The 27,209-nt window shown below is 38.7% G+C and overlaps 1 protein-coding gene across 1 annotated transcript in view; it reads left to right on the forward strand.

The window, feature by feature from the left end:
• The first annotated feature begins 658 nt into the window (after positions 1-658).
• The window catches only part of tpcn3 (two pore segment channel 3), a 32,557-nt gene continuing 6,006 nt past the window's right edge, over positions 659-27,209 (forward strand). Inside the window, exons 1-16 of the mRNA XM_040004144.1 lie at positions 659-1,042; positions 3,697-3,779; positions 4,352-4,466; positions 7,723-7,851; positions 8,685-8,801; positions 10,128-10,246; positions 12,593-12,694; positions 13,738-13,864; positions 15,142-15,349; positions 20,233-20,377; positions 20,477-20,662; positions 23,453-23,517; positions 24,235-24,322; positions 24,484-24,553; positions 25,067-25,286; positions 25,533-25,623. Of these exons, the coding sequence (XP_039860078.1) occupies positions 953-1,042; positions 3,697-3,779; positions 4,352-4,466; positions 7,723-7,851; positions 8,685-8,801; positions 10,128-10,246; positions 12,593-12,694; positions 13,738-13,864; positions 15,142-15,349; positions 20,233-20,377; positions 20,477-20,662; positions 23,453-23,517; positions 24,235-24,322; positions 24,484-24,553; positions 25,067-25,286; positions 25,533-25,623 (1,955 nt within the window). The 5' untranslated portion in view covers positions 659-952. The remainder of the gene's footprint in view (positions 1,043-3,696; positions 3,780-4,351; positions 4,467-7,722; positions 7,852-8,684; positions 8,802-10,127; positions 10,247-12,592; positions 12,695-13,737; positions 13,865-15,141; positions 15,350-20,232; positions 20,378-20,476; positions 20,663-23,452; positions 23,518-24,234; positions 24,323-24,483; positions 24,554-25,066; positions 25,287-25,532; positions 25,624-27,209) is intronic.

Consider the following 27,209-nt stretch of genomic DNA (forward strand, 5'->3'; position numbering starts at 1 on the left):
TATTGTAGGATGAAGACCCTACAATAACGCAAAAACTTGTATTTCTGTATATTCTCCTAATTTTCCCACTATTTGAAATGCCTCTGACTCTTTCTCCCAGTTTCCGTTATCGTGCTGAGTCACATGATACCACATGGTGCTTTTACTGTCTCCGAGTAATGTCTGAAAAATACAACAGCATAGTAATACGAGTTCAACAGTGAAAACGGTGGGCATAAAAGAAAAAAAGCACCAAAATAATTCTTTTATAGAAACCACTACAAAGGAATAAGTATAGAACAAATTAAATTGTAGAGGTTAATTGGACAAGAATAAAAAGGGACATGTAACAATGACATGTAGCAACAATGCTACGAAAATAGGCTTTTTCCTTTTACTTATTTATTCAAAGTTTAAAAAAAATCTTCAACCTTTTATGCATTTATTGTTGATTTTCATTGAGACATTTGGTCAACTACTCTAAATCTGGTTAAAACGTAACATTTTGCGTTTTGTAAGTCTATTACTTACTCGCTATCTGCAACTTTGTTATTGGGGAATATGAGATAGTTTGTTGTTGCTTTGTTTAATGGTAATCAGCCTGTTTTACACATCACTGTATTTTTTCCTCCTTATTCATTCCGCTGGTCCGTGAAGTCAGCAAGAGTCGTGGTTTATTAGAGCAAGACTTGAAGCAGCTCTGACCAGATATCAGTAGGCTGAGATAGATGGCAAGCGGTTGTCATTTTTATGCCACTGGAAAGAAATCCTCTGATGCGAATCTCGTGGATGACGCTTGATGTGACGTTTACATCAAAAAGTGCGACTTAAACTAAGTTTGGATATATGTTTTTCTTTTTTTCACCACTTAGAAACGCCGAGGAGCTGGTAGTGAAAGTTTGGAGACATTTCGAGAGTCATTAAAAAGTTAGAAGAAACATTTTGGGACGTTTTGTGTCGGTCGTGTTGAGAGATGTCCGAATCAGAAAAGAATGAAAACATTCCCGAAGCGTCTGCAAGAAAAGGAAATTCTAACACAGGGAATACAGCAAAAAGCGAAGAGGTATGACACAGCTGGACGCTCCTGTACAACTACAAGTGATTATAATGTGATTGTGCAGGTTTTCTGTCAGCGGATGGCCTGGAGAACGTGCAAATGATTCCACGACTGCAGTAAACTGTTGGACTCTTGTCCTTTAAGCCCCATAAAGCACCCATCACTAGTATACAGCTTCCAACTTCCCTAGTTAGTTCTCTGTTAAAGATGAATTTATTGTGCATTAAGTGAATCATTGACAAATAAAATAGATTTTATTCGATAGCTTTGGACGACTGTTTAAAAAACAAAAAAAAAGGGGACCCCTTTTTTTCACGGACCATTTTTGACAGATGGTTCAATGCTTGAAACAAACAATCTATATGTTCCTTCCACTATTTGAGTGAACTGCCTTATATTAAATCACTGTAAATCAGCTTAAAACTCTCTCGTCACAGCTCAGGACCTGCTTGCCAGTGATTCTTACCAGTTGCACTATTCTTTGCTAGCCTTCAGGCTCATGCACTGTGGTCACCAATTAATCAGACGGCATAGACTTGACCTCAAACACAGTTTTGTGTTTAAGTGCACTAGTCTTTTGGTGCTTGGGATGTATATTGGCCCTGAAGCAAGGATCCATCACTGAGGTTCTGTCTAGCAGGTCACTGCTGACCCTGAGTCTGTGCTTCTGCAAGTTGTTTTCATTTCCTCAACCTTTAGGTGAAGCTGCTGATAATTACAGTGGGTAAAATAAGTATTGAACGTGCCACCAATTTTCTAAGTAAATATATTTCTAAAGGTGCTTTTGATGTAAAATTCTCACCAGATGCCAATAACAACCAGTTCGGTCTACACATGTAAAGAAATCTAACCACAGATTACCATAAATTATGTGTAATAATGAGAAATGACAGAGTGGAAAATGTATTGAACATGCATACTATCATTTGCCTTTGTTTCTCTGTCTGAAATCTTGCAGTGAGCACCTGGTCGTGGCCGGTTTATGGTGAAATAATGTTCTTTCAACTTCCGGATATTGGCTTCAAAAGTGCTCACTAGAACCTTCAGTAGTTTCTTCTGTAAATTCTTCTGTAACCAATGCTATCAGTATGTTTTGCAACAATAAGGCTTCAAAGGTCTTGAGAGTCCTCATTGGTTTTACCCATGTTTCTTATGAGACATGTTTTTATAGGCCATCAGTTTGAATGAACCAACATCAATTTGAACCAAATGGCAGGACTGCTTACTGATATTATTCAGCTGGTGTCATGACTTTCCATGCCTTTTTGTACATCCCTTTCTTAGTGTGTTCAGTATGTTTTCTGTATCATTTCTTATATTACACATAATTTATCGGGATCTGTGCTTTGATTTCTTTGCATGTGTGGATTGGATGGTTTCTCTGGTGAGAATTTCTTATCAATAGCAACAGTTTGTCACATGGTCAAAACTGATTTTGCCTGCTGTATCTCACGCAGAGAAATGGCTTAGGTAAGGCTGTTGTAATTCATGCTGTACCTTAGCCAGTGTGCCTATGGATAATACCATAATGATGGTTTACACTTGATCTCATACCATTCATATATGTATCGCACAAGCCGGCCGAAAAAACAAAAAACAATCCACTAACAGACAAAGGAAATGTGAGAATTAAGGAAACAAACAACTATATGTAACTAAAAAAAACAATCAGAGGTCACTCAGGCACAGTCGGCTGCCGGCGGAGCTCACGGGCGCGTCACTGCAACCCCCCCTGGCTTCTGCTCCGCGGCTGCTGAGTGAACCCTCATCTGGGACTCTCCTCAGCTCTTTCTGGGACAGTGGCGCGGCTGCCCCTCTGTTGGTCTTCCTTGGTCTCTTGTGTTCTGGGGGCCTCTGGATGTCTGGAGTTTTGATCTCCTCCATACCTGCTTCATGCCCTGGAGGACGGGGCAGTGGCCCCCCCCACACCCTCCAGCAGATCATTACATGAAGGAACCTTTTAAAAAAACAAGCGCGTCCATGCTCACAGGTGTACACACGGGTGATCACACCCACAAACTACACCCTTTTTGGCTCCTACCTCAAAGCACACTGTGTCCTGTTGATCTTACGTGCTGCACAATAATGTTTAATATTTAGTATTTACTGTCATATTCCCATATATCATTGTGATGCTGTTTATTCTATTACTCTTGTTCTCTTCTGCTTGTTTTCTTTTTTCTTTCTCAACAGGTGATCCAGGTGATCGATATATGCATTTTTTTTTCTTTTTTCTTTTTTCTTTTTCTTCTGCCCATTCTGTTGGTTTTTGTCTTTTGCCCTTCTCCCCCGTCCCTCTTCTCAGCTGTTTCTCTTTCCCTCTTTCTTTCTCCCCTTCTTTTCTCCAGTCAAGTCTGTCCCGTATTCAGCAAGTGAAAATAAAATAAACAATAAAAGGTGAATCAAATGGACCATTACGGCAAGGCTGGGATGGTCCATTTGGTAAAGTAAATCCGTTGGGCATCTTTCTTTGCCTTTAGACAATAATTCTGATGGCAAAAGAGCCAAACGGGACAGGCAAAAAAACCCAAAAACAAATCAGATAGTAGATTTGTTTTAATTTTTGTTAATTTTTCAGCGTTAAATACCTTTTATTTTGCAGATCTTCTTATATTGAGAGTAATATTTAAATGCTTTAAATACCCTTCTGTGTGTTTCAGGATTTTAACTTGGCTGCCATCTATGTGTCAGATGCCCAGTACAACAGAAATGTCTACTTTGACACATCACCTCAGGCTGTCAGGTGCGGCTTTCACATCCATCCATCCATATTAAATATGTGGAAATTCTATAATTATTTTGTTTGTCTCTGCTGTATTTCTGTTGTGCTGATTTCTGTACACACGTATATTTAATCTGTTCAGCCTGGAAGATGTTTCATTCCTCTCCGTCTCCTCTTAATTTTTGACCAGCAGTTTGAGCATGTCAGACTAGAACAGTTTCTTTTAGCTCTGTTTACAATGACTTTCTTTGCCTGTGCTGACTGGTTGGTATTTTTTTTTATTCTGTATATTTACTGTAAGGTGTCATAACTTTATATTTCACTTTTAATAAATACATATTAGTCTTTATAACAGCTTTAAATCAACATTGTTGAATGGATAATTTTTCATGTAGAATATATTGTCCCAGCAAATGCAACATTTTCTCCTGTTTATTAGTCAATCTGCTATGGCAAACTATGAGGGATGTGAAATGACTTCCCCCTAATGTGAAATGCATTTGGATGTGAGGACTTTAAGTTATAGCATGCAGTTTGGATTGAATAATGAGTGTGAGTTGATCTAATATCCAACTTTGTGTGTGGATTTTCAGACTGTATATGCTCTATAATCATTGGGCCCTAAAGGTACTCCTCTACTTCTTCATGCTGGTCAATCTGTCTCTTGCCATCTTCGAGGATCCAGCTGTATATCCTCTGCCTATATGGGTAAGACTGCAACTGCCACACAGAGACACTGTCCTGTTTTTATAGTTTCTCTTTTTAATGTGCAGGCTAAGGGTGCTGAGAGGAATAAAAGGTTTGTCAGCAGCGCCAAATGTCCAAACAATCGTAAGTGCTTTTTGAAAAATTCAGAGATGCAGACAGTATTGGAACTGATATATCTGAAATATCTGAGCCTCTGTCATGCTGATTGAAGCAGAGTCTATGAAAAAACACTATAAGAGTTATTCTGATATAAACTAAGTACTAACTAAGTGATGTTCTGAGGGCTATTGTAAATCTAAGTTTCATTTTGGTTTAAAGGCTGACTAGTAATTAAACTTATACAGATGTTAAATTTAGCAAGTATGTAGCAAAATTAATGAATGCAAAAAAGTGAAATATAGCAGTTTAAATAAACAACTAGCATACTTTCTTACTAGTTTGTTTGTTTTTGTTGTTGTTGTTTGTTAGGTTTTTCAAGGCACTTTTTATTGTAAGGTAGACCCTACAATAATACATACAGAGAAAAACCCAACAATCATATGACCCCCTATGAGCAAGCACTTTGGCGACAGTGGGAAGGAAAAACTCCCTTTTAACGGGAAGAAACCTCCGGCAGAACCAGGCTCAGGGAGGGGCGGGGCCATCTGTTGTGACCGGTTGGGGTGAGAGAAGGAAGACAGGATAAAAGACATGCTGTGGAAGAGAGACAGAGGTTAATAACGAGTATGATTCAATGCAGAGAGGTCTATCAACACATAGTGAGTGAGAAAGGTGACTGAAGAAGAAATATTAAATGCATCATGGGAATTCCCCAGCAGTCTACACCTATTGCAGGATAACTAAGGGAGGATTCAGGGTCATCCAATCCAGCCCTATGCTTTAGCAAAAAGGAAAGTTTGAAGCCTAATCTTAAAAGTAGAGATAGAGTCTGTCTCTCTAATTCAAACTGGAAGCTGGTTCCACAGAAGAGGGGCCTGAAAGCTGAAGGCTCTGCCTCCCATTCTACTTTTAAATACCCTAGGAACAACAAGTAGGCCTGCAGAGTGAGAGCGAAGTGCTCTAATAGGGTGATATGGTACTACAAGGTCATTAAGATAAGATGTGGCCTGATTATTTAAGACCTTGTATGTGAGGAGCAGGATTTTGAATTCAATTCTGGATTTAACAGGAAGCCAATGAAGGGAAGCCAAAACAGGGGAAATCTGCTCTCTCTTTCTAGTCCCTGTCAGGACTCTTGCTGCAGCATTTTGGATTAACTGAAGGCTTTTCCGGGAGTAAGACATTCCTGCAGTTTAACTAATTGGTGTGTGAGATCTGGTATCATGGATGGATAAAGCTGTGTGTTATCTGCAAAGCATTAAAATGTGTGAAGTCTATTAGTTAGATATGATACAAAACAATGCAGAGCAGTACCTGCAATACCTACAGCGTGCTCTAATCGCTCTAATAGGATATTATGGTCGACAGTATCGAATGCTGCACTGAGGTCTAGCAGGACAAGCACAGAGATGAGTCCACTGTCAGAGGCCATAAGAAGATCATTTGTAACCTTCACTAAAGCTGTTTCTGTGCTGTGATGAGCTCTGAAACCTGACTGGAACTCTTCAAATAAGCCATTCCTCTGCAGATGATCAGTTACAACTACTCTTTCAAGGATGTTTGATATGAAAGGAAGGTTGGTGATTGTCCTATAATTGGCTAAAACTGCTGGGTCTAGAGATGCTTTTTGAGTAACGGTTTATCTACTGCCACCTTTTTTGGCTTCACTCCTTGACAATGCGAATTAGCAATAATTCCTCTTCCATTTTTATATAAACAGACTTCTCCCAGAGCTTGACAGACTTCAACTCCAACATTTTGGACTGCACCTGGCAATTGTATTTCTTGGTCTGCTCCCCAGTCTTGGTGAGCCTTACTGCTGCTGGTTCTGGCTAGAGTGAACGGCGAGCTCACAACAGGTGTCTAAAGCACAACAAGAGTTACAGTCAAGTACAGTCAATACGCTTGGATGGATGAGGTCTATTATGGAGACACTATCATATGTCTGATCTTTGATAATGATTGAGACGCAGCAGCTCAAGATGTTTAGTTCTAGTATAATGTTCTAATCACTTAAAATAAGCTGCTTTTCTATCAGCAGTAATTTGTTACAAACTACACACCGCTATAGTTTTTATGAAACTGGGAGATAGTGGTATTAGGGTATATATTATATTTTGATGTAGCTACAGTCTTTCCATGTCTTTCTATATCAGTCTCATGGCGACTGAGCCTTCTCTGTGGCAGATCCCGCATTAGATCTGCACAAACATGTGATCAGTTTAAATCGTTACCGAAGACACATTTTTATCGTCTGGCTTTTAACAAACTTTGACCTAAACATTTTGGTTGTAACAGCCTTAGTTGTTGTTTTAGTTGTTTTTATTGATTTACTTTATTTATTTTTTCCATATTTTACTGCATCATTGTTTTACATCTTATTTGTTTCAGGGGCATTTTACATGGTTATGCACTTTGTGCAGTATGGACGGTTTGGAAATGTGCTATATAAATGAACTTGACCTTGAACTTGACCCTTGACCTATATGTAAAATGTGCAATCATTGAAATTCCAAATTGGAGTTCAGTAATAGCTGGTAATGTAAAAGTAATTAATAACACCATTAACTTTGACTGACTCTAATGTAATCTTCTGTGGCTTGTATGAATAGAAATACTAATTACTGTCTACACCTCAGCATTTTATTATAAAAAGACTGAATAGATTTTCAGGCCATTCAACATTTTACCAGTCCTGAAGAATAGAATACAATAGAATAGAATTCAACTTTATTGTCATTGCACATGTCACAAGTACATGGCAACGAAATGCAGTTTGCATCCATCCAGAAAGTGCTTTAGTAATAATATATAATACAGAATTTGGATCTATTATAGTATGTTACATGTACAAGGTATGAAGGAATGTTATGAATATACTATAAGTATGCACAGGCTATGAACAGGTTATACATATGTTTAAAAATAACAAAACTATACAGAAATTTGAAAACTATACAGATTGTAGATATACAGTTGCAAGTATTATTAATAAACAGTTGTAAAACTATAATTATTGTATTGTTCAGTATGATGGTCTATACAGCAATTACAGTAGTGCAGCTGAGATCAGTGAAATAGACTAGCTACTGTGACGTCCAAGAAGTTAAATTATTATCAGAAGTATGGTCATGTGTTGTGTTATGTTGTTTTTCAGGCCACCATGCTGGTGGAGATACTCTGTCTGCTCATCTTCACCATTCGAGTCATTCACTATGCCAAGGTGATTCTCCGTGACAAGTTCTGGAAAGATCCCAAAAATATCTGCATCATTGTCATCCTCACGGTAGGAGTGCCAATCTGCATTATTATTGTGGGAGGGGTTTATACACATTATTAGTATATATGTATTTTTAATTGGAAGATTTTGGAAGAAGGCTCCTCTAACTCAGACAGAACCAGAACAAGTCATTGTAAAGATGTTTTTGACTAAGTACTTAGGAAGAGGTTATACATTCCTGTCAGTTGGTGAGTGTGCAGTGTGCACCCAGAGGACTTCCTGGTTTAGGGTCTGAAAGCTGAAACTGTTAACGTGTGCTGAGCTGCAGAGACAGGATGTGCTGAGAAGGCTTTCCTCTTGTTGTGAAACAACCTTTAGCCTAAGATGTTGCTTTCTCAGCACTACCAAAGTAGTAAAGCTTCCTTGTGACTCAGTGATTCTGAGGCTCTCAGTCACAAATTTTCTTGCACAACTTTTTATTTTCTGGAATATTTGGAATAAGTTGTTATTTTGTTTGTATTATATATGAAATCATTTTCATTTCAAAGAAGACTGTCCTTCTACTACTGCTCAAATAATTTCATTTTAGAATAATCCTGTTTATTCTTATCTAGCTAGTTTGGTCATGGAAACACTTTAAGTATTGACATATGCATCTTGAACTGCATCTGACTCTTTGAAATGCAAATAGATAGTAAATACTAGCATTGAAGCTGGTATTTTTTTCAATGTGTGTGAATGTTAGAAGCACTTGCATAGAAAAAAGTGCTTGTGCGACTGGGTGAATGAGGCAAGTTGTATAAAGCGCTTTGATTGCTCAGAGTAGAAAAGCACTATATAAGAACTAGTCTGTTTACCATTTACCATTAAATGACTTTGTTCTTTTGTGCATTGACTAGCTCACTTTGGTTGATATGATCATTTATGGAGCATTGAAAGCTGCAAATTATTATGGTGTTCGCTGGTCCAGAGTCCTGCGGCCGCTTCTACTGGTCAACGTCACAGAGGGACGGCAGGTAATGGCTGAATGTTTAAACAATCCACAGTCAGTAATGAAAGCTTCATTACCATGAATATTTCAATTTTTTTCTGTTTTTTTCCTCATTAAATCCTCTCCAGAGGATGATCCATTTCAGTTGTAATGAGCACCACCTTTAGAGAGAACTAGCTCTGCTGAACTGATATGGGAAGGCTTGAAGCACTAAAAGTAAAGTGAGGATAAGCACTGTAGTCAAATGTAGGTCATTGGTTACATTTTTCATGGCTCTACTATAGACTGTCTCGGTGTCTTCTTTCTATGATTACATTCCTAGGGTTAAACTCAGAAACTTTGTGTACTACAGTGAAGATTAGGAGAAATTACTAAGAAAACTAAGAGAAATAACATATATCAGAATACATGTTAAAGAAGAAATCATCCCCTTTAGGAGTTCATTCTCAAAATATGACGTCTTCATTAGCTCAGTGTTTTTTGACACCAAATATAATGTGTTTGTGGGGATTATTAATGATTTGGCTGTAAGAAATATTCCAGAGACATCACAAGATGGCTCTATTTAACGAATTTTTAGGTCTTATTTAACAAACTTCTATTATTTATACAATTAACTTATTTATTTAATTTAATTTTTTGCCTGTCCTGTCCGGCAGTGCAGCAGTCAGATTTGTTGTCAAACAAAATCTCCAACAAATCTATTTTCACAAGTGGACCATTACAGCTGCTATGCTTGTCCGCTCGATAGGCATATTTTATCCGATGTACTTCAAACACTATCTATCTCACATCCATGGCCAGTTTAGAATCACCAGTTAACCTAACATAGTAGTGGTAGAACCAAGAACCATCTTGCTGTGTCAACAGTACGAACCACTACATTTTTTGGCATGTTTTTTCCCAGTCTTTTTCCCAGTCTCAGCCCTGGAGGTGATTAGGCTCATACAGAAGTTTTATGCATGTATGTTGTAAATGACAAATTGCCCAGAAATCCAAGTGACTCGTGTTTTGCAGACATTTAGAAAGCTTTGGTCCTAAATTCAGTTTAAGTAATACTTGAAAATGTTTTCACATCTGGTCAGAGTTTGAGCATTTGTTTGTGTTCACGTGATCAAGGCTCTCAAAGTGGTGTTTTGTCTGTCATGAATTTTCTGCCGATTGATCAATGGATCATGTTTAGTTTTTCTCTGTTAGGAATTTGTGGAGTGTTTGAGGCAGGCATAATGTTGTTAAACATGTAAATGTTTGACTTCACGAGCCAATGGTACTTGAAAACATTGTTGATAAGTGTATAAGGAAAGAGCTTTTGCATGTAAAACTGTGTCACTGTGTGCTCCTTTGTGTTCAGCTCCGCAGAGCATTCAGGAGCATCCGTAATGCTCTGCCTCAGATTTTCTACGTCTTCCTGCTCTTCATGTTCAGTATCCTCATCTTCGCCCTCATGGCGCTGAAGTTGCTGGGCAAACGGTGAGAAAGCTGTACCTTTTTATTCTGAGGTTGGCTCTTGACATCAGTTTTCAAATTCTCTTTAAACTTGTTTTCAGTTAGAATCATTCAAGTTATTTCATTCCATATATGTGACATCTTTTTGGCCTGTTTATTATCTTTTAAAAGGCTGTATTTACATTGCATATAACTTGGGAGTCTTTGAGACCTATGCAACTTGAAAACACTTCCTGCAAAAGCTAAAGCGCTCTACACGAATAATGGGCAGGTAGGTAACAGATGATAGCTTTCAGGCAGTGTAGTGAGAAGCCTGGAATAATGAGAGTAAAAGGGACAATAGTAAGCAGCATACAGACAACAGATTTGACAGACTTGCTGGGTCATTTTCTGACATTTTGTAACAAGCTGAATACATGTAAAGATCTGAGATCCAATCCAAATATACAGGGAGTGCAGAATTATTAGGCAAGTTGTATTTTTGAGGAATAATTTTATTATTGAACAACAACCATGTTCTCAATGAACCCAAAAAACTCATTAATATCAAAGCTGAATGTTTTTGGAAGTAGTTTTTAGTTTGTTTTTAGTTTTAGCTATTTTAGGGGGATATCTGTGTGTGCAGGTGACTATTACTGTGCATAATTATTAGGCAACTTAACAAAAAACAAATATATACCCATTTCAATTATTTATTTTTACCAGTGAAACCAATATAACCTCTCCACATTCACAAATATACATTTCTGACATTCAAAAACAAAACAAAAACAAATCAGCGACCAATATAGCCACCTTTCTTTGCAAGGACACTCAAAAGCCTGCCATCCATGGATTCTGTCAGTGTTTTGATCTGTTCACCATCAACATTGCGTGCAGCAGCAACCACAGCCTCCCAGACACTGTTCAGAGAGGTGTACTGTTTTCCCTCCTTGTAAATCTCACATTTGATGATGGACCACAGGTTCTCAATGGGGTCCAGATCAGGTGAACAAGGAGGCCATGTCATTAGTTTTTCTTCTTTTATACCCTTTCTTGCCAGCCACGCTGTGGAGTACTTGGACGCGTGTGATGGAGCATTGTTCTGCATGAAAATCATGTTTTTCTTGAAGGATGCAGACTTCTTCCTGTACCACTGCTTGAAGAAGGTGTCTTCCAGAAACTGGCAGTAGGACTGGGAGTTGAGCTTGACTCCATCCTCAACCCGAAAAGGCCCCACATGCTCATCTTTGATGATACCAGCCCAAACCAGTACTCCACCTCCACCTTGCTGGCGTCTGAGTCGGACTGGAGCTCTCTGCCCTTTACCAATCCAGCCACGGGCCCATCCATCTGGCCCATCAAGACTCACTCTCATTTCATCAGTCCATAAAACCTTAGAAAAACCAGTCTTGAGATATTTCTTGGCCCAGTCTTGACGTTTCAGCTTGTGTGTCTTGTTCAGTGGTGGTCGTCTTTCAGCCTTTCTTACCTTGGCCATGTCTCTGAGTATTGCACACCTTGTGCTTTTGGGCACTCCAGTGATGTTGCAGCTCTGAAATATGGCCAAACTGGTGGCAAGTGGCATCTTGGCAGCTGCACGCTTGACTTTTCTCAGTTCATGGGCAGTTATTTTGCGCCTTGGTTTTTCCACACGCTTCTTGCGACCCTGTTGACTATTTTGAATGAAACGCTTGATTGTTCGATGATCACGCTTCAGAAGCTTTGCAATTTTGAGACTGCTGCATCCCTCTGCAAGATATCTCACTATTTTTGACTTTTCTGAGCCTGTCAAGTCCTTCTTTTGACCCATTTTGCCAAAGGAAAGGAAGTTGCCTAATAATTATGCACACCTGATATAGGGTGGTGATGTCATTAGACCACACCCCTTCTCATTACAGAGATGCACATCACCTAATATGCTTAATTGGTAGTAGGCTTTCGAGCCTATACAGCTTGGAGTAAGACAACATGCATGAAGAGGATGATGTGGACAAAATACTCATTTGCCTAATAATTCTGCACTCCCTGTATTACCTGGATTTCTTTCTTTCTCTATGTAATAAAATCTTGCATGATGCAACCAGTGAAATTGTAATTTATAACATGAGCTTGCACAGACAATTGTGCAAACACCCAGCTATGTCATCCATATAAATAAGCAAAGATTTTAAGCTTATGCAACATTTACAAACATGTTCTCCTGGTCAGTCAAAGAGCCACAACACCTGGCGCAGTTAGACAATGGTCAACATTTTCCCAAAGGCTCTACTGAGGCCATGTGTTCTGTTTTTTTGCTTTGTTTTGTTTTTAGTGAAAAAGTAGAGGACTTTTTTGAGTTTTAGCAATAGTTTTTAAGTGTATGTATTTTCTCTCTCTCTCTCTCTTTAGAGGTTTGACGAACATAAATGGAACACCATATTTCACCAGCTACCTGGAAATCATGTTTGACTTGTACGTCCTCGTCACCACGGCCAATAGCCCTGACGTCATGTAAGTTTGTATTGTAAATCTCAACTTGTGTTCTTTGAGATCAAGCAATTTACAATTATTTCAGTCTTCATGAAGCATGCCTTTTTCTAAAGTACATTAAATCCCTGATTGTGTTTGCATGACGTTACTTTATATAGTATTTACTTTGAGATGATTCAGTTTGTGAAAATATGTGGAAGTCAGATTTTGCGTGTGATTGCAAAATGGAATGTAGTGTTGGTTCATTCCACTTTTGTTTTATGTGCATTTTGTCAAACAATCAACAAAATCAAGTAGACAAAGATGACTATGAAACATGGATGAAAATAGATTCACAGATTAATGATGGATGATTAAATATTTGGAGAGCAATTAAGATGCACTTTATCTCACATACTGTACATATAAAACTGGCATAAATGCCACATTTTCATCCAGATCTGTCTTTCTAAATTGGACATCTTCACATCATCTTATACATCATTCAGTGGCTCTGACTGAAAGAAAGAAACAGCACTGTTGTTAATAGTGCTTATCTCGTTGAACCAACTATTAATATTTGAAAAAGGACAGTTGATTAAAAAGAATTAGCAGATTTTTTCATTTCTGTTAAAATTTTTGTTCAGATGAAACCCACTGAATGTAATTTGTGTTGCATTCAATGTTGTGCATGTATTCCTTGAATACTGGAATTGTTTATATGATCAATAAGGCGTGATGTCTGAACAGCAAGGAGACGACATGAATAACACAATTCAGCCAAACTCAGTTATAATCCTAATTCTCAGATTTTTATTAGTGTATTTGACATAATGTATTTTGAAACTGTTTGTGAAGTAAAATTAGTGTTGTTATTTAGATAGCACTTCACACCACACAAACTCTTGTGTTTCTTTCTGGCGCTGACCTCTTGGTTTGAGAGGGAACTCTCTGAGCTTTACAGAAAAGAAGAAGGAAGTGAACACTAACCGTTTTTCTTCTTCTAGTATCTAGTATCTTTCTATTAGTATCTATTTGTCTTTGTATCTTAGCCTGACTTCTTTTTTTCTGCTTGTTATTGTCAGGATGCCAGCATACAACGCCAACTTCTTCTTCGCAGTCTTCTTCATTGTGTACATCCTTATCAACACTTACATCTTCATGTCCGTCTTCCTGGCTGTCGTATACAACAACTATAAAAAATACTTGAAGGTACAGCCATGTGACCGTTTCCTGTGCAGGTTCTCTATATTTTTACAATTTCTTTAAAAAATACCATACTGTGCAAAGGTTTTGAGCCACTCCGCATTAAAAAAAACCACACACACTTGACACAGGACTTGAGAGATGTATCTGGACCTGCATTTGATTTATCTACTGTTCACTGAAGCCTTATTACAAATAGTCTCAGTGGAAGCGTAGCTATAAAGAAGTCATTCTTAAGAGAGGGAAACCAGGAGAAAAGGCTAAGCTATACCACAGTCCACAAAAACTGAACGGAAAATCAGTGGGACAGGTCTTATGGTATCATAAATCCAAAATGAAATTTTTAATTTAAATCAGTATGTTCAGAGGAAGTTGGCAGAGGGGTACAGTAAGTGTCTATAGCCATCTGTAAATCACAGTAAAGGTTCTGTCCTAGTTTGAGTATTTCAGCCGGTGGTGTTGGGAATCTTGTCAAAATTGATGAAACTATGTACATAAAAATGCACTGTCAGATTTGATTGATCATGCAATACCATCTGGCAGGCCATTTTTTTGGTGATGGCTTAATTTTTCAGTATGGCAATGATCCCGAAAACACTGACAATGCAATAAAAGCATGCATTTTTAGAAAAACACATGGTGGAACACAAGCAGTCATGGATTGGCCTCCCTAGAACCAGGACCTCAACATTAATAAAATGGAATTTCCTCCAAGAAGCCTGGAGAACTGTTTATGAAGACTACTTCAGGAAAGCTACAAGGAAGCTTGCCTAGGAAATATCAGGCCGTGGTAAAGATTAAAGGACGTTGTAGCCAATATTGACTTTTAGGATCGTTAGAATTGTACAAAATCACGCAACATTCACACAAGCATTGCCACTCTGATGTATACATCAGAGAACAACTTGGGGTTCAGTATCTTGACTAAAGGTATTTTGACATGCAGACTGAAGCAGCCAGGGATTGACCGCCAAACGTCTGATTAGTCAATGACTTTCCATACCTCCTGAGAAGCTGTGCAAAAGGTTTTGCAAAATACTCTATATGCCATGTAAGATTATATCAACTTATATAAAGTGGCAAGCAGATCTGATTAATATTTGTCAATTCAATCAAATAAGATATATCCCGAAAGTTCCTTTGTCACAGCAGCACCTGGATCTTGGAATTATTTATTAAACGTACTTATTTTTCTATAAATTTATGTCACATCTTTTGTGAATACAGTAGATTTCCTTTGCACATTCCATGTCATTTAAGAAGAAAATGATCATTTCCAACAGGAAGAGGTACGGCAGCTAGTGAGAGCTAAGAGGCACAAGATGGTGCGAGCATTTGGTGTTCTACAGGAGCAAAGGGAGGAGGGCGGCGAGCCAGTGGTGACCCAGGCCAGCTGGAACCAACTGGTCCGACTGGTCCAACCCAACCTTAGTAATGCTCACAGAGAGCTGCTATGGAGCGTCTCTGATGACAAGAACCAAGGGGCCATTGGTGAGTGATATCCAAACTAACATACACACCTTAAATCCAAAACACGTTTAGGGAAGTTGAGTTTAGTAAAGTTCTTTATAAGTACCCAAGATGGAAGGGATGAGATTTATTTTTCTTTAGCCAGTTTGTTGTCAGCTGTTTAATCTGCATGTCACATGTCTAGTCAGCTGACAAGTAATTGTGACAATATGGAGAGTAACTGAGCATATTTATGTACATTTTCATGTGTTAGAGCTTTGACTTAATTTAAGGAGATGAGGTTGGAGATAAGGAGGAAGAGGAGAGAGCAGTGTTGGAAGAGAAAGGCATAATGAGAATGACATGATGAAAGTATGCATGTAAAAATGTTAAAAGGTCATCTATAGTTTGAAATAACTATTTGTGATCTTTAAAGAGTAAGAAACACAAAGACAAACATTAAACTCGTGGTTAATGCCCCTGAAATTGTAATTTAAGCAAGTAGGCAAAGTCAATAATGTTGTAGGCATTGCAAAGTGTAAAATTTCTGTCTAGCTTTTAATAAACTCCTGGTGCGTCACTATGCAACTTGGCAAAATAGTTTGTTTGATCCCAGATCCACAGCTAAGAAGCTATGAGAAGAGTGTAATATTCAGCACAAATGAACAAAGCTGCTGTGCAATGCTGCCTTCTTTACATTTTAGCAACATTTCAAGGCCAAACTGGCTCTGTACAACTGAATATGATTGCATGTCATAGATAAACTATGGAACTGCATTACATCTTCTATTATTCTACACAAATATCTCAGCATTTTGTATTTGCTTTGGAATAAGGGTAAGGTTATGAATAAGATTAAATGTACATGCATTTTAATTGCTTAAAGCCGTAGGTGACCAGGTTGTCTCACAGTTTTGCGTGTTCATGTGTAAACTGAGTACAGCCTGCATGCCCTAAATCTACCTAAAGGCCATCAAATTGTCACCAGTCCAGTCTAATCCTTGAAGCTGAGGCATTGTTCAGATGTCCAGTATCATTCAGCTCTGCATACTCTGCTGAGTCAGTGTCTTCACACTCATCTTCCACATGAAGGAAGTCAAAATGCATTATCATTGAGCATTTCTATTTTTCCACCAACCACAACATCTGATGTTATACAACCCAAGAAGTAAAAAAAAAAATCTAATTGATCTTTACAGTTATACATATTTCTCTGTGTGTGCTCTGCACCTGTGGTTGTTATCCCTGAATTCGTTTAATGATTTTGTCTCTATCAAGTTATTTGCTACTGCCTCTTATGCAGGTTTTTATTTTATTTTATTATTATTTTTTTTTTAAACCACAACTCTTGGTTTTTAACCTCTGCTTTGTGAACACGCAGTGTGTGTGACTTTGCACTTGAGCAATAGCATGAATTTGCTGTTTCTGTTTTGTGCTACGCTTTAGACATCCTTTCTAAAACTATAAAACTTTGCATTTTCACATGGGAGTCTTGCTTACAGAGCAAGCCTCAAGTGGCAGTTAGTTACTTCAGTTTTTGGCATTTTGTCTTCATTTTTCAGTCTTGCACAGGGGATAAAAATTTCCAAAAATGCTGCTATATACTCGAAGGAAAAATGAAAACAGTTTTGCGGGGCGTACTGCAATTCCTGCATTTAACAAACAGAAGGTTGTTACATTAGGTCAGGGGTCGGCAACCTTTCTGATCATGAGTGCCATATAATATTTCCTCAGAAGTCAATGTGCCATATGATTGCATTAGCAATAAATGTAATAACGCTCTATATTAACAGTTACACACTATATAGAACCACTTTATAGAATTATATTTGTTTGCAGATGTTGGCAGCTATCAGCGAATAGTTATCAGCTATTTTGAAACAAAAAAAGACTTTTTATCCATAACAGCAAATGAACTGTACAACAGAAAATGCAAATGCTATTTATGGTCTCCTCACAACAGTAATAAGAAAAATAAACTGGGCCAATATGGCATGTTTGTTAATACAGAGACGCACATGTTAATCTGATCTCTGGTCTCCCACTCAGAGACACAGGTCTCCAAGTGTCCAGCATTCAGACGGCTACCTGAGGACACTCATGTCAGAGAAAATATGCTCACACAGATATGTAGAACCAAATACTGTCAATAAGGCCTCTGCAATGTTCTGAAGACAGTTAAACTCGTCAGGTAGTGATGTCCAGCAGGTGAAAATGCAGCTCCATGAACACGCACAACTGTGGATTCCAGCTGCATTCGGAGTTCTGCAAACTTTGACCCCCACAGACTCAAGCTTTTCAGTTCAATCAGCTGCATTTCGATGTCCTCTGTGTCCAGCCAGTTAATGCAAGACAAATCCAGCTGCTCATTAAAGCTTTCTGGTTTGATCAGAAAAGAAAACATTGGTCCATACACCTGAAAGTCCCGAAAACGCATTGTGAATTCTATCTCGAGTCTACGGATTTCCGTGGTGCTGATGCTGCACTGAGCAGACAGCTCCTGAAGCATTTGAAGTGTTGGAAAGTGGAAATTTCAACATTGCTCGAAAAAACTGCCAGCTAGCAACGTCCCTCTCACCAGTAGGCAAAGTGATTTTTAGCCAATTACAAGTTGAATCTGGTAGTTGGGGTTGTTAGCTAAGATACCATCATTAAGAAGCAGCACAACTAATGTGTCTATGCGAGCTAATTTGTGATGTGCACCGCTGGCCCGGCCATTTTTTTTTTTTTTTTTAATGCACCTGCTCAAATTAATTCCCTGCGTGTTGTGCTCAGGGCTGGACTGAGACAAAAAAATCAGCCCGGGCATTTTGACTAGAGACCAGCCCACCAGGTATTATACGAAAAGCCATAAAGCCTTTGAATGAAAACAAACGCTGTTGTGACAGTGACGTACAGTCTTGTTGGTATGATTTCTATACATTTTATATCAGATAAAAACTTTGGTTGTAAGATTCAGATAATTATTTATTAAAAGCGAGACATCTGAAATGAGAATAAGAAAGAAAAGTATTTCTTTGTTCCCACCTCTCCCTGTTAATGCCTTACCTCCCACCGCCCTGGCAAAACTTTGCTAGACCCCCCCCCATGAGAGAAGAAGAAACCGCTGACAGCGTAAACACACAGAATAACTCCAGCTTTGTGTCTTTTTCCATTGTAGCTGAAGTCCGGGACAAACTGTGTTCCTTCTCAGCTCAATATGAAATGCGTAATATTTTCAATGAATGAGGGACCATTCCATTTTTAAGGAGCTGTTGGCAACTCTACTAACTAACTTTATGAATAAAATAAAATTCACTATCAGTAACATCATAGCACCCGCCCAGCTGTATAGAAACTCTGTCATGCTAGCTAGTACGCAGTACGAGTTATTGTAACTGACTGGAAAAAGTCAGCATAACGAAAATAAACTCCAACTAAACTTGGTTCATATCTGACCCAGATAGACTGCAGGTCATAACTTCTTACCTGAAGTTCAGTTCACCTGACACTCGGACCGGCGACCGCCTCGGGTCTATCCTCCTCCTGCCTCCCCTTTCCCTCATCCACCTGTTGCCTCTGTGGAAGCTCCGCCATAGCCACCACCAAACAACTGAGTTATTTTTACGCATCGGCCAGCATCTGGCCAATCCACCACCTCTCATTGTTCATGCCATTACAAAAAGAACAAAAAAACAAAAAAGCATCGGCCCATAAAAACGAAAAATCACCAGCAGCCCACCAGGCCCAGCTATGGTCGTGCCATCAGTTAACCCAGTGGTTCCCAAACTTTTTTCGCTGGGCCCCCCTTTGTTTTACAGAAAAATGTTCGCGCCCCCCCCCCCTCGCGCGCACACACACACACACACACACACACACTAACACATCCTCCAACCACACACACCCATATTTTGCTCATTTGCAGTTTATTTCACACCTCAAACATTTAGTAATCTGCAGGTAGTAAGAAAATAAACTACTAACTCTTTTACGCTACGTCCGCACCTACACGGGTATTTTTGAAAACGCAGCTGTTTCATTCACACGTAAACGGCGTTTCGAATCACCGAAAACTGAGATTTTTTTAAAACTCTTTTTTTTCTCCGTTTACCTGTGGACGAGGAATACAGAGTTCTTCACGCAACGTTTATGGTATGTGCCTTTTTTCACGTCAGCTGTGCGCCTCTCTGTGCAGAATGGGTTTAAAAACATAAACAGCTGTGGGATACTGTTTGTCCGTGATTTGAACAGGGGGAACAAATCGTGGCAGGATCAGCCTGATATTATTTATATCTCGCTGTAACTTTACTGTATAAAGAGCTAACATCTCCAACATGTCAGGAGTAGCTAGTCATTACAACAAGTGTTTGTGAACTAAAAATCAAGAATGTGGGATCCTGTTTGCCGGTGATTTGGAGAGCCCAGCTGTGCTCCCGGCGAAGGGAAAACCAATTCTGCAGGGGAGACCTACCTCAGGCACTTGTGCAGGTGAAACCAAAGGGAAGATATGCTTCACCATATTTTCCAGTCTTTGGCTTGAATGAAGTTGGTTTGGAAACATATTCAGCGATGCTTCATCTCCTGCTTTGTGTTTGTGGGCGCCTCAGTGTCCAAGTGTTGTTGTTTGTTTTTTTTCCCCCTTTTCATGCCGCCCCCCCCCCCCGCAATGGCTCTGCGCGCCCCCCCCCCCCCCTTACAATGGCTCTGCGCCCCCCTAGGGGGCGGGCCCCACACTTTGGACCTTCCCAAAGTGCCAGCTCACGCGAAGGGTTAACCCCACACTTTGGGAAGGTCCAAAGTGTGGGGATAACCCTTCGCGTGAGCTGGCACGCGTGCCCAGGGTTGCCGACCCCTGCATGAGATGATTCATTTAAAATAGACCTAAGTTTAAGTTTTTATATCTTTGTAACGTTTTTGATTACAATTCTAGGATGATTATTTTACAGGTAAGGTGGCATTTGTCCAGCTTGCTGACCTCTTGAATATTGAAATAATAACAATTAAGTCAAGACCTCATCCACTTCAAAGTTTGTGCCCTTCCCTCTACCAGTCAGCCCCCAGCAAACTCCTATGCCAACTGGTCCAACACCGGTAAGATACAAATTCAACTTTGAAACCTTCTTTTTTTTTTTTTCCTCTGATTTTGATGTAAGTAGTTACAAACACAGAACTATATGTGTTCTTTTCCAGGGCCTTTGTTATGGTATATGACCTGATCATACTGGTGAATGCTGTTTTCATCGGTCTTGATGAGGAGAATCCAATGATTGCGAATTCAGAGTGGGTTTTTCTGGCTCTGTATATTCTGGAGATTCTGCTGAAGCTGTATGTGTTTGAGCCCAGAGTGTTCTTCTCCAAACACAGTTTTTGGAACTGGTGAGAACATGCCGTGAGAACAAGTGTATAACATTATAATGTCATTAATGTGCTTTTGACACTTTGTCTTTACTCACCAAAGATTCTGAATCCCCAGTACTGATTTATCTACAGACAGCTTAAGGTACATTTTAACAGGTGTTCATGTGGAATCAGAGATCCAGACATTACACAGCACCATCTATTCATGGGTGTGATCAAGCTTTTTCAGTGAGGCAGATGGTTTAAAAAAAACAAAATAAATCCACTGTGCAGATCAAAACCAACAGTGTAATCCAAGTCTGCTTGCTTAATACACAAAAACCTTACGTAGACATTTATAAATTAACATGTACTGTATTTGTGTGTTATGTCAAATGTTTAATTTCTTAAAATATGTTTATAGTATTTTTGAGTATTTGTTAATATAACAAGTAATGGAAGTATTTAAATGAATCAAATCTAAGATCAACAAGTTGTGTTGCATGAATTTCACACAGCTTATCTACATCCCAGATTATAAGTACAAGGTATGTGACATGATTTAATGTTTCTTTTACATTATCAGCCGCTTCTTTTACCTTCATACGCCTTCAAGTGCTTCGACCAAGTCATTGATGCTCAGCGGGTTGTTTATCTACTCTTTTAAGCTTTGGGAAGTGAACTTTTCCTAATGATGGAGCTTAGTTTAATGTCAAAAGTAAAAACAAAATATCTCCAAAAGCTGATTCTGTTCATCTGGACGTAGCGTTTCGTGGGAGAAACGTTTCGTCACTCATCCAAATGACTTCTTCAGTCGTCACTTGGATGAGTGACGAAACGTTTCTCCCACGAAACGCTACGTCCAGATGAACAGAATCAACTTTTGGAGATTTACTTTCCTGGATGATTGAGAATGTATCAAGACGTAAAAACAAAATATGTTGACGAACATAGGATAAAGGATAAAACTAAACAAGTGCTCATATAATATATAATATAATATATAATATAAATATAATATTAAAACAAAAAATAATAATATATAACAAAAACCAGCAACTGGCTTACTTGGGTTATGCAAGTTATATAAAGCTTAAAGTTTAATAGAAATTCTACAAAGACAACTTTAAGTGATGACACTGGGAAATCTGATTGTGTTTGAATAGTGTGTAAAGGACAGTGTGACAATTTGTTATACAGTTCAACAATTTAAGAACAACAAGAATTGGACAGACTGAAAAGTCTTTGTACACAAGGGACATTTCTATATTGAAAATCACCATCATTGAATTCAATCCACAAATGCGCGCACATTTGTAGACCTTTTCTGAACTTCAAATGAACTTCAGTTTGGTTTAATCAGAAAAAGTGAAAATATTAGTTTTTGATGTAATTGATAAACCTAAAGCAGGCAGATCCACTCACAACTAAACTGAAAAGAAAAGCTCAAAACAAAACATGGTAAAATGGTACAATGTACAAAAATGTTCTATTTAAAAAAACAAAACAAAACAAAAAGAAACCCAACTTTTTTCAGTTAAATTTAGTTTATATTACAGTGAGGAACATCAGTATTTGAACACTCCACTCAAGTTCTACCAATTAGAAATCATGGCGGGGTCTGAAATTCACATTGTAGCGCCACTGTGAGAGACAGCATTTAAAAACCAATTCAGGAAAACACATTGTATGTTTTTTGTTTTGTTTTGTTAAAGAATTTATTTGTGTTGCACATAAGCATTTCAGCTCTTTGGTCTTGCCCATGGTAGTGGTTGGAGTCTGACTGACTGTGGGGTGGACAGGTGTCTTTAAAGAGCTCAGACAGGTGTTACTAATTTAGATTAATAAGTGGAGTAGAGGTGGACTTTTTAAAGGCATAGCAACAGGTCTTTGAGAGCCGGAATTCTTGCTGATTGCCTGGTGTTCAAATACTTATTTGTATTGCACTGCTGCACATAAGTTCTTTAAAAATCATACAATGTGATTTCCTGAATTGTTCCTAAGTGCTGTCTCTCACAGTGGGACTGTACCTACAATGTGAATTTCAAACCCCTCCATGATTTCTAAGTGGGAGAACTTGCAAAATCACAGGGTGTTCAAATACTTATGTTCCTCACTGTATTTGCCAGTTAATTGCCTCATTTTCATGACTTTTTGCACTTAGTGGCCACTTTATTGGGTATGATATTATTGTGTGTGTGTAGAATGACAATAGGTTTGTCTTTAGATCCGTCTTGGTGCACCTAATAAAGTTGCCACTGGGGTTTTAAGCTCTGATCCTTCTGAAGGTCTCTTGCTGCAGCTTTTGGAATAGTTTTTGTCTTCATTGTTTCTTATGCTATCATTTCTTTTTTACAGTAGTGTTACATTTGCTACTGAGCAGTGTAGCTGCGATAACTTCCGTCAAAAAAATATTCAGCATTGTGTTTGTATATTTTCTGGATGAATTGCTAGAACTGGATCCAGTCCATGAATGAAAGCTGCTTGTTAGGCACAAATGGTTTCTTGTTCTGTTTGCTTCCACACTCTGCAGCCTCCTGCATGTGCTTGTTAGTTTTAATGTTCCTTAAATTTGAAATACTTGGATAAGAATACAAAAGATAAAATCTTTTGATTCTTTTACAACATGAAGATTTTCTCACACTTAACTGATGCTGAGAAAAATGGTCATTTTATTTACATTCATGGTATATTTGTGTTTTTTGACACATTGGTGGTGTCAGACTGACGCCATAAGAAAAAAGGGTTTTGTTTTCAGCATCCTCGTTCATAGCATTTCTGCCTAAATTAAAGTTTGAATTTTTTTTTATTTCTGTTTTCTGTCTTCAGGTTTGACACAATCATTGTCATCTCTGCTCTTATTGCCACCATCGTAAACTCTGTGATGAAGTCATGTAAGAGTTTCTAATTAATGTTAAGCTTTGTTCCAACAGGGTCACAATCAAGGTCAAACTTAACCCTTGCCAAATTTACATCTGGCTGGCACATCACTTTTTGTTTGTTTGTTTGTTTGTTTAATGCAATCTGTTTCACCACTTTGAATGTGCACACCAGCATGGAGTCGGGGAACAGAGGCAGAAAATCACTGAACTGAAAACAAACATGCAACTACAACAATAACAAATTACACGGTGTAGCTATAAAGGCAAATTTCACCATGGTAGAGTCATCAAGTGTAATGTAGTCACCCCCCCCCCACAACTACATTAATTGTGCAGTACAATTTTAACCAAACAAAACAAACAAACAAAAAATGCAGACTAACTAATATAATACAAATTAAAACTTTGAATATGCAAATTCACAAGTTTGTTGTTGTTTTTTTAAACAGTTTTGAAAATTGAGTTCTAAAATACTAAAGTATAAATGCTCAATTTCCCCCAAAAAAGGATTTCATGAGTTAGCCTTTAAAGCTCCTGCTGTTCTGGTCTCGGAACTGTTGATAGTACAATTCAACAAAACTTAATTACTCACATTTTAGATACATCTTTGAATGTTTACTTTGAGTGTTCATGTCACTGTCAATCACAATAACTATTTTAAAACACAGGATGATACAAGCTATTGGTCTTTGTTAATTCATTAATTTGTTAATTCCGTTTGCATTATAGCGAGTCATTTCTCCAGCCAACAAATCTTGGACATTGTTTTCATTCTACGAGTCCTCAGACTGATACGGGTGGTGGACAGCATCAAAAGGTTTAACTACATTTCTTAACTTATTCATTTATTTATCCTTGTATAAAAATCATCTGTATTTGTGGTGATCCTGCAGTAATGCATCAAATGAAAAATGGATGTCACAGTAGGAAGCCATGAGCATGTTGCTTTACTAACAGTGAGGTCTATTTTCTTGCTAGGTTTCGTACAATCATCAACACCCTGATCAGGATTGGACCAGCAATCCTCACATTTGGACAGCTTATCATTGTGAGTTTGTGACAGCAGGCTGGTTTGTCATAGTAGCATTTGTTAACAAACACTAAAACAAAGCACAGCTGATGTTAGCCGCCCTAATGATGGTTCTGTCTTAAAAGATCCATCACCAATATGAGGGCAACCTTCAGTAGAGACTTCACTCTAAAACATGGATGGGCAACTCCAGGCCTCGAGGGCCAGTGTCGGGCAGGCTTTAGATCTCACCCTGGGTCATCACACCTGAATCAAATGATTAGTTCATTACCAGGCCTCTGGAGAACTTCAAGACATGTTGTTAATTTAGCCCTTTGAATCAGCTGTTTTATATCAAGGACACATCTAAAACCTTCAGGAGACCTGCCCTCGAGGCCTGGAGTTGCCCACACCTGCTCTAAAACATAGTGAGGACCAGCCAACCTACAAACGCTGCATTATGCAGAGCCTCAACCTGCTGAGGGGTCTGAAAACTGAAGCTGACATTATGTTTGTGAAGATGGTTCTGTCCGTTGTGGTGTTCCTCCACAGGTGGTGTACTACATTTTTGCCATGGTGGGGATGGAGCTCTTTAAAGGGAAGGTGACGTTTTATGAACAGAGCTCCACCGATCCAGCAAAGGCATATTGTGGTAATCCTCTGCTGAATGGAACAGACTTTGCAAAGCTCAACTACTGCAAGAATAACTTCAACGATGTGGTCTCCTCCTTCATCCTGCTGGTTGAGCTTACCGTGGTCAACCAATGGCATGATATCCTTTAGCTGAATGTCTCAGCATTTTCTGTGTTTAATCTCTTGTTTTCAGTTACCAGCAGCGATTTGAATTTTTAAGACATCTTCAAAACTACAACCCCCCCCCCCCCCTTTTTTTTTTTTCTCAGTGACTTTGATTCTACTGCAAATAAAATCATTTGCCACATTTATGAAATGTTTGAGAATAATTGTGTTGGCCAGGTTTGATTCCTGTTTGTGTTATCATTTCTTAACAAGACTCCACTTCTCAGCAGCGGCTTTGCCACCGTCACCCACATTTCGGCCAGGATCTTTTTTGTCCTCTTCCACGTCATAGTCGTCATCGTCATTCTCAAGTAAGGCTAATGGTGTCGTACTTTCATCACTGGTGTGGTGTCAGCCACAAAAATAAGTCCTGCTGTTCCCATAATCTAGAAGAATATGTATAATTATTTATATTTACGTCTGACACATTTTAACCACTAGATGCTTGAAGGTGAGTTGCACTGGGTGTTTTATCATAGAACTCTATAAAAGTAGAGTTTCCCCCTCAAACAGAGTCCTAGAAGTAGGCAACTCACTGATTCACAGTTCAAAAATATTAATTACCTGTTGCAGTCCCTCAGATATCCATTTTAGCTCCTTTCTCTTTAAGTGAAAAACTCCATTTAAACCACCTTTTTATCCTCCTATCCACCTTTAAACCTCGCCTTTTATCTTGCGTTGATAACTCGGCCTACTCTGACACCTTTATTTAAACAGTAGCCATGTTTATTAATAGTGGCCACTATTGTAGCAGTGTCAGTGCCATAAAGTAAGGAAAAGGTTTAGCAAAACACTGTTTCATTTATGTTGAAATTCCCCAAAGTAGAATATGACCAGTGTAAAGGCTTACAGGATTAATGTATCAATGTGAGGGTTTTCAAAGTGGGATGTGTGTATCATATATAATACACAAAGTTTTAGATTTTGTGTGACTTTTTTGGTAGAATAGAATAGAATAATCCTTTAATTGTCCCACAAGGGGAAATTTGGTTGTAACAGCAGCCAGAAAGACACATATACAAACAAACAGGACACAGAACAGAAACATTACATTAAAGACAATAGTTACTATAAACAGAGTACTGTACAGTTATTAAATTAAATAAAATTAACTACAGATAAGAGGCAAACCAGGTTGTAGTGCAAATCGTTTGATTAAATTATTGCAGTTACAGCGCAGATGTAAACATCTATGATTGTTGGGAGCAGTTCTGATTGTACAGTCTGACAGCTGCAGGGAGGAAGGACCTGTGGAAACGCTCCTTCATGCATCGAGGATGCAGCAGTCTGTCACTGAAGCAGCTCTGCAGTTCAGCAGCATTTACATGCATGGGGTGGGAGACTCTGTCCATCAGAGATGTTATTTTGGCCAGAGTCCTTCTGTCTCCCACCACCTGCACTGGGTCCAGGGTGCATCCCAGAACAGAGCTGGCCTTCCTGATGAGTTTACCCAACCTCTTCCTCTCAGCTGCCGATAAACTGCTGCTCCAACATACAACACTGTAAAAAATGACAGATGCCAACACAGAGTCATAGAAGGTCTTTAAAAGCGCTCCCTGGACTCCAAATGACCTTAGCCGCCTCAGCAGGTAGAGTCTGCTCTGACCCTTCCTGTAAAGAGCATCAGTGTTGTGGCTCCAGTCCAGTTTATTATTCAGGTGAACACCCAGGTACCTATAAGAGTCCACTATCTCAATGTCCACTCCCTGGATGTTCACCGGTGTCAGTGTGGGGGGTCTGCGTCTCCGGAAGTCCACCACCAACTCCTTGGTTTTCCCAGCGTTTACAAGCATGATAGAAGAAAAAGCTTGTGATATTTTAAAAAATCACAAATTAGAATCCTAAAATGTTCCTTGATATCATGGAAATATAAATGGTCCCGGTTCTGCCTCAGAAA

The sequence above is a fragment of the Simochromis diagramma genome, unplaced genomic scaffold, assembly GCF_900408965.1.
Source record: "Simochromis diagramma unplaced genomic scaffold, fSimDia1.1 OVJJ01000565.1, whole genome shotgun sequence".
Lineage (NCBI taxonomy): Eukaryota > Metazoa > Chordata > Actinopteri > Cichliformes > Cichlidae > Simochromis > Simochromis diagramma.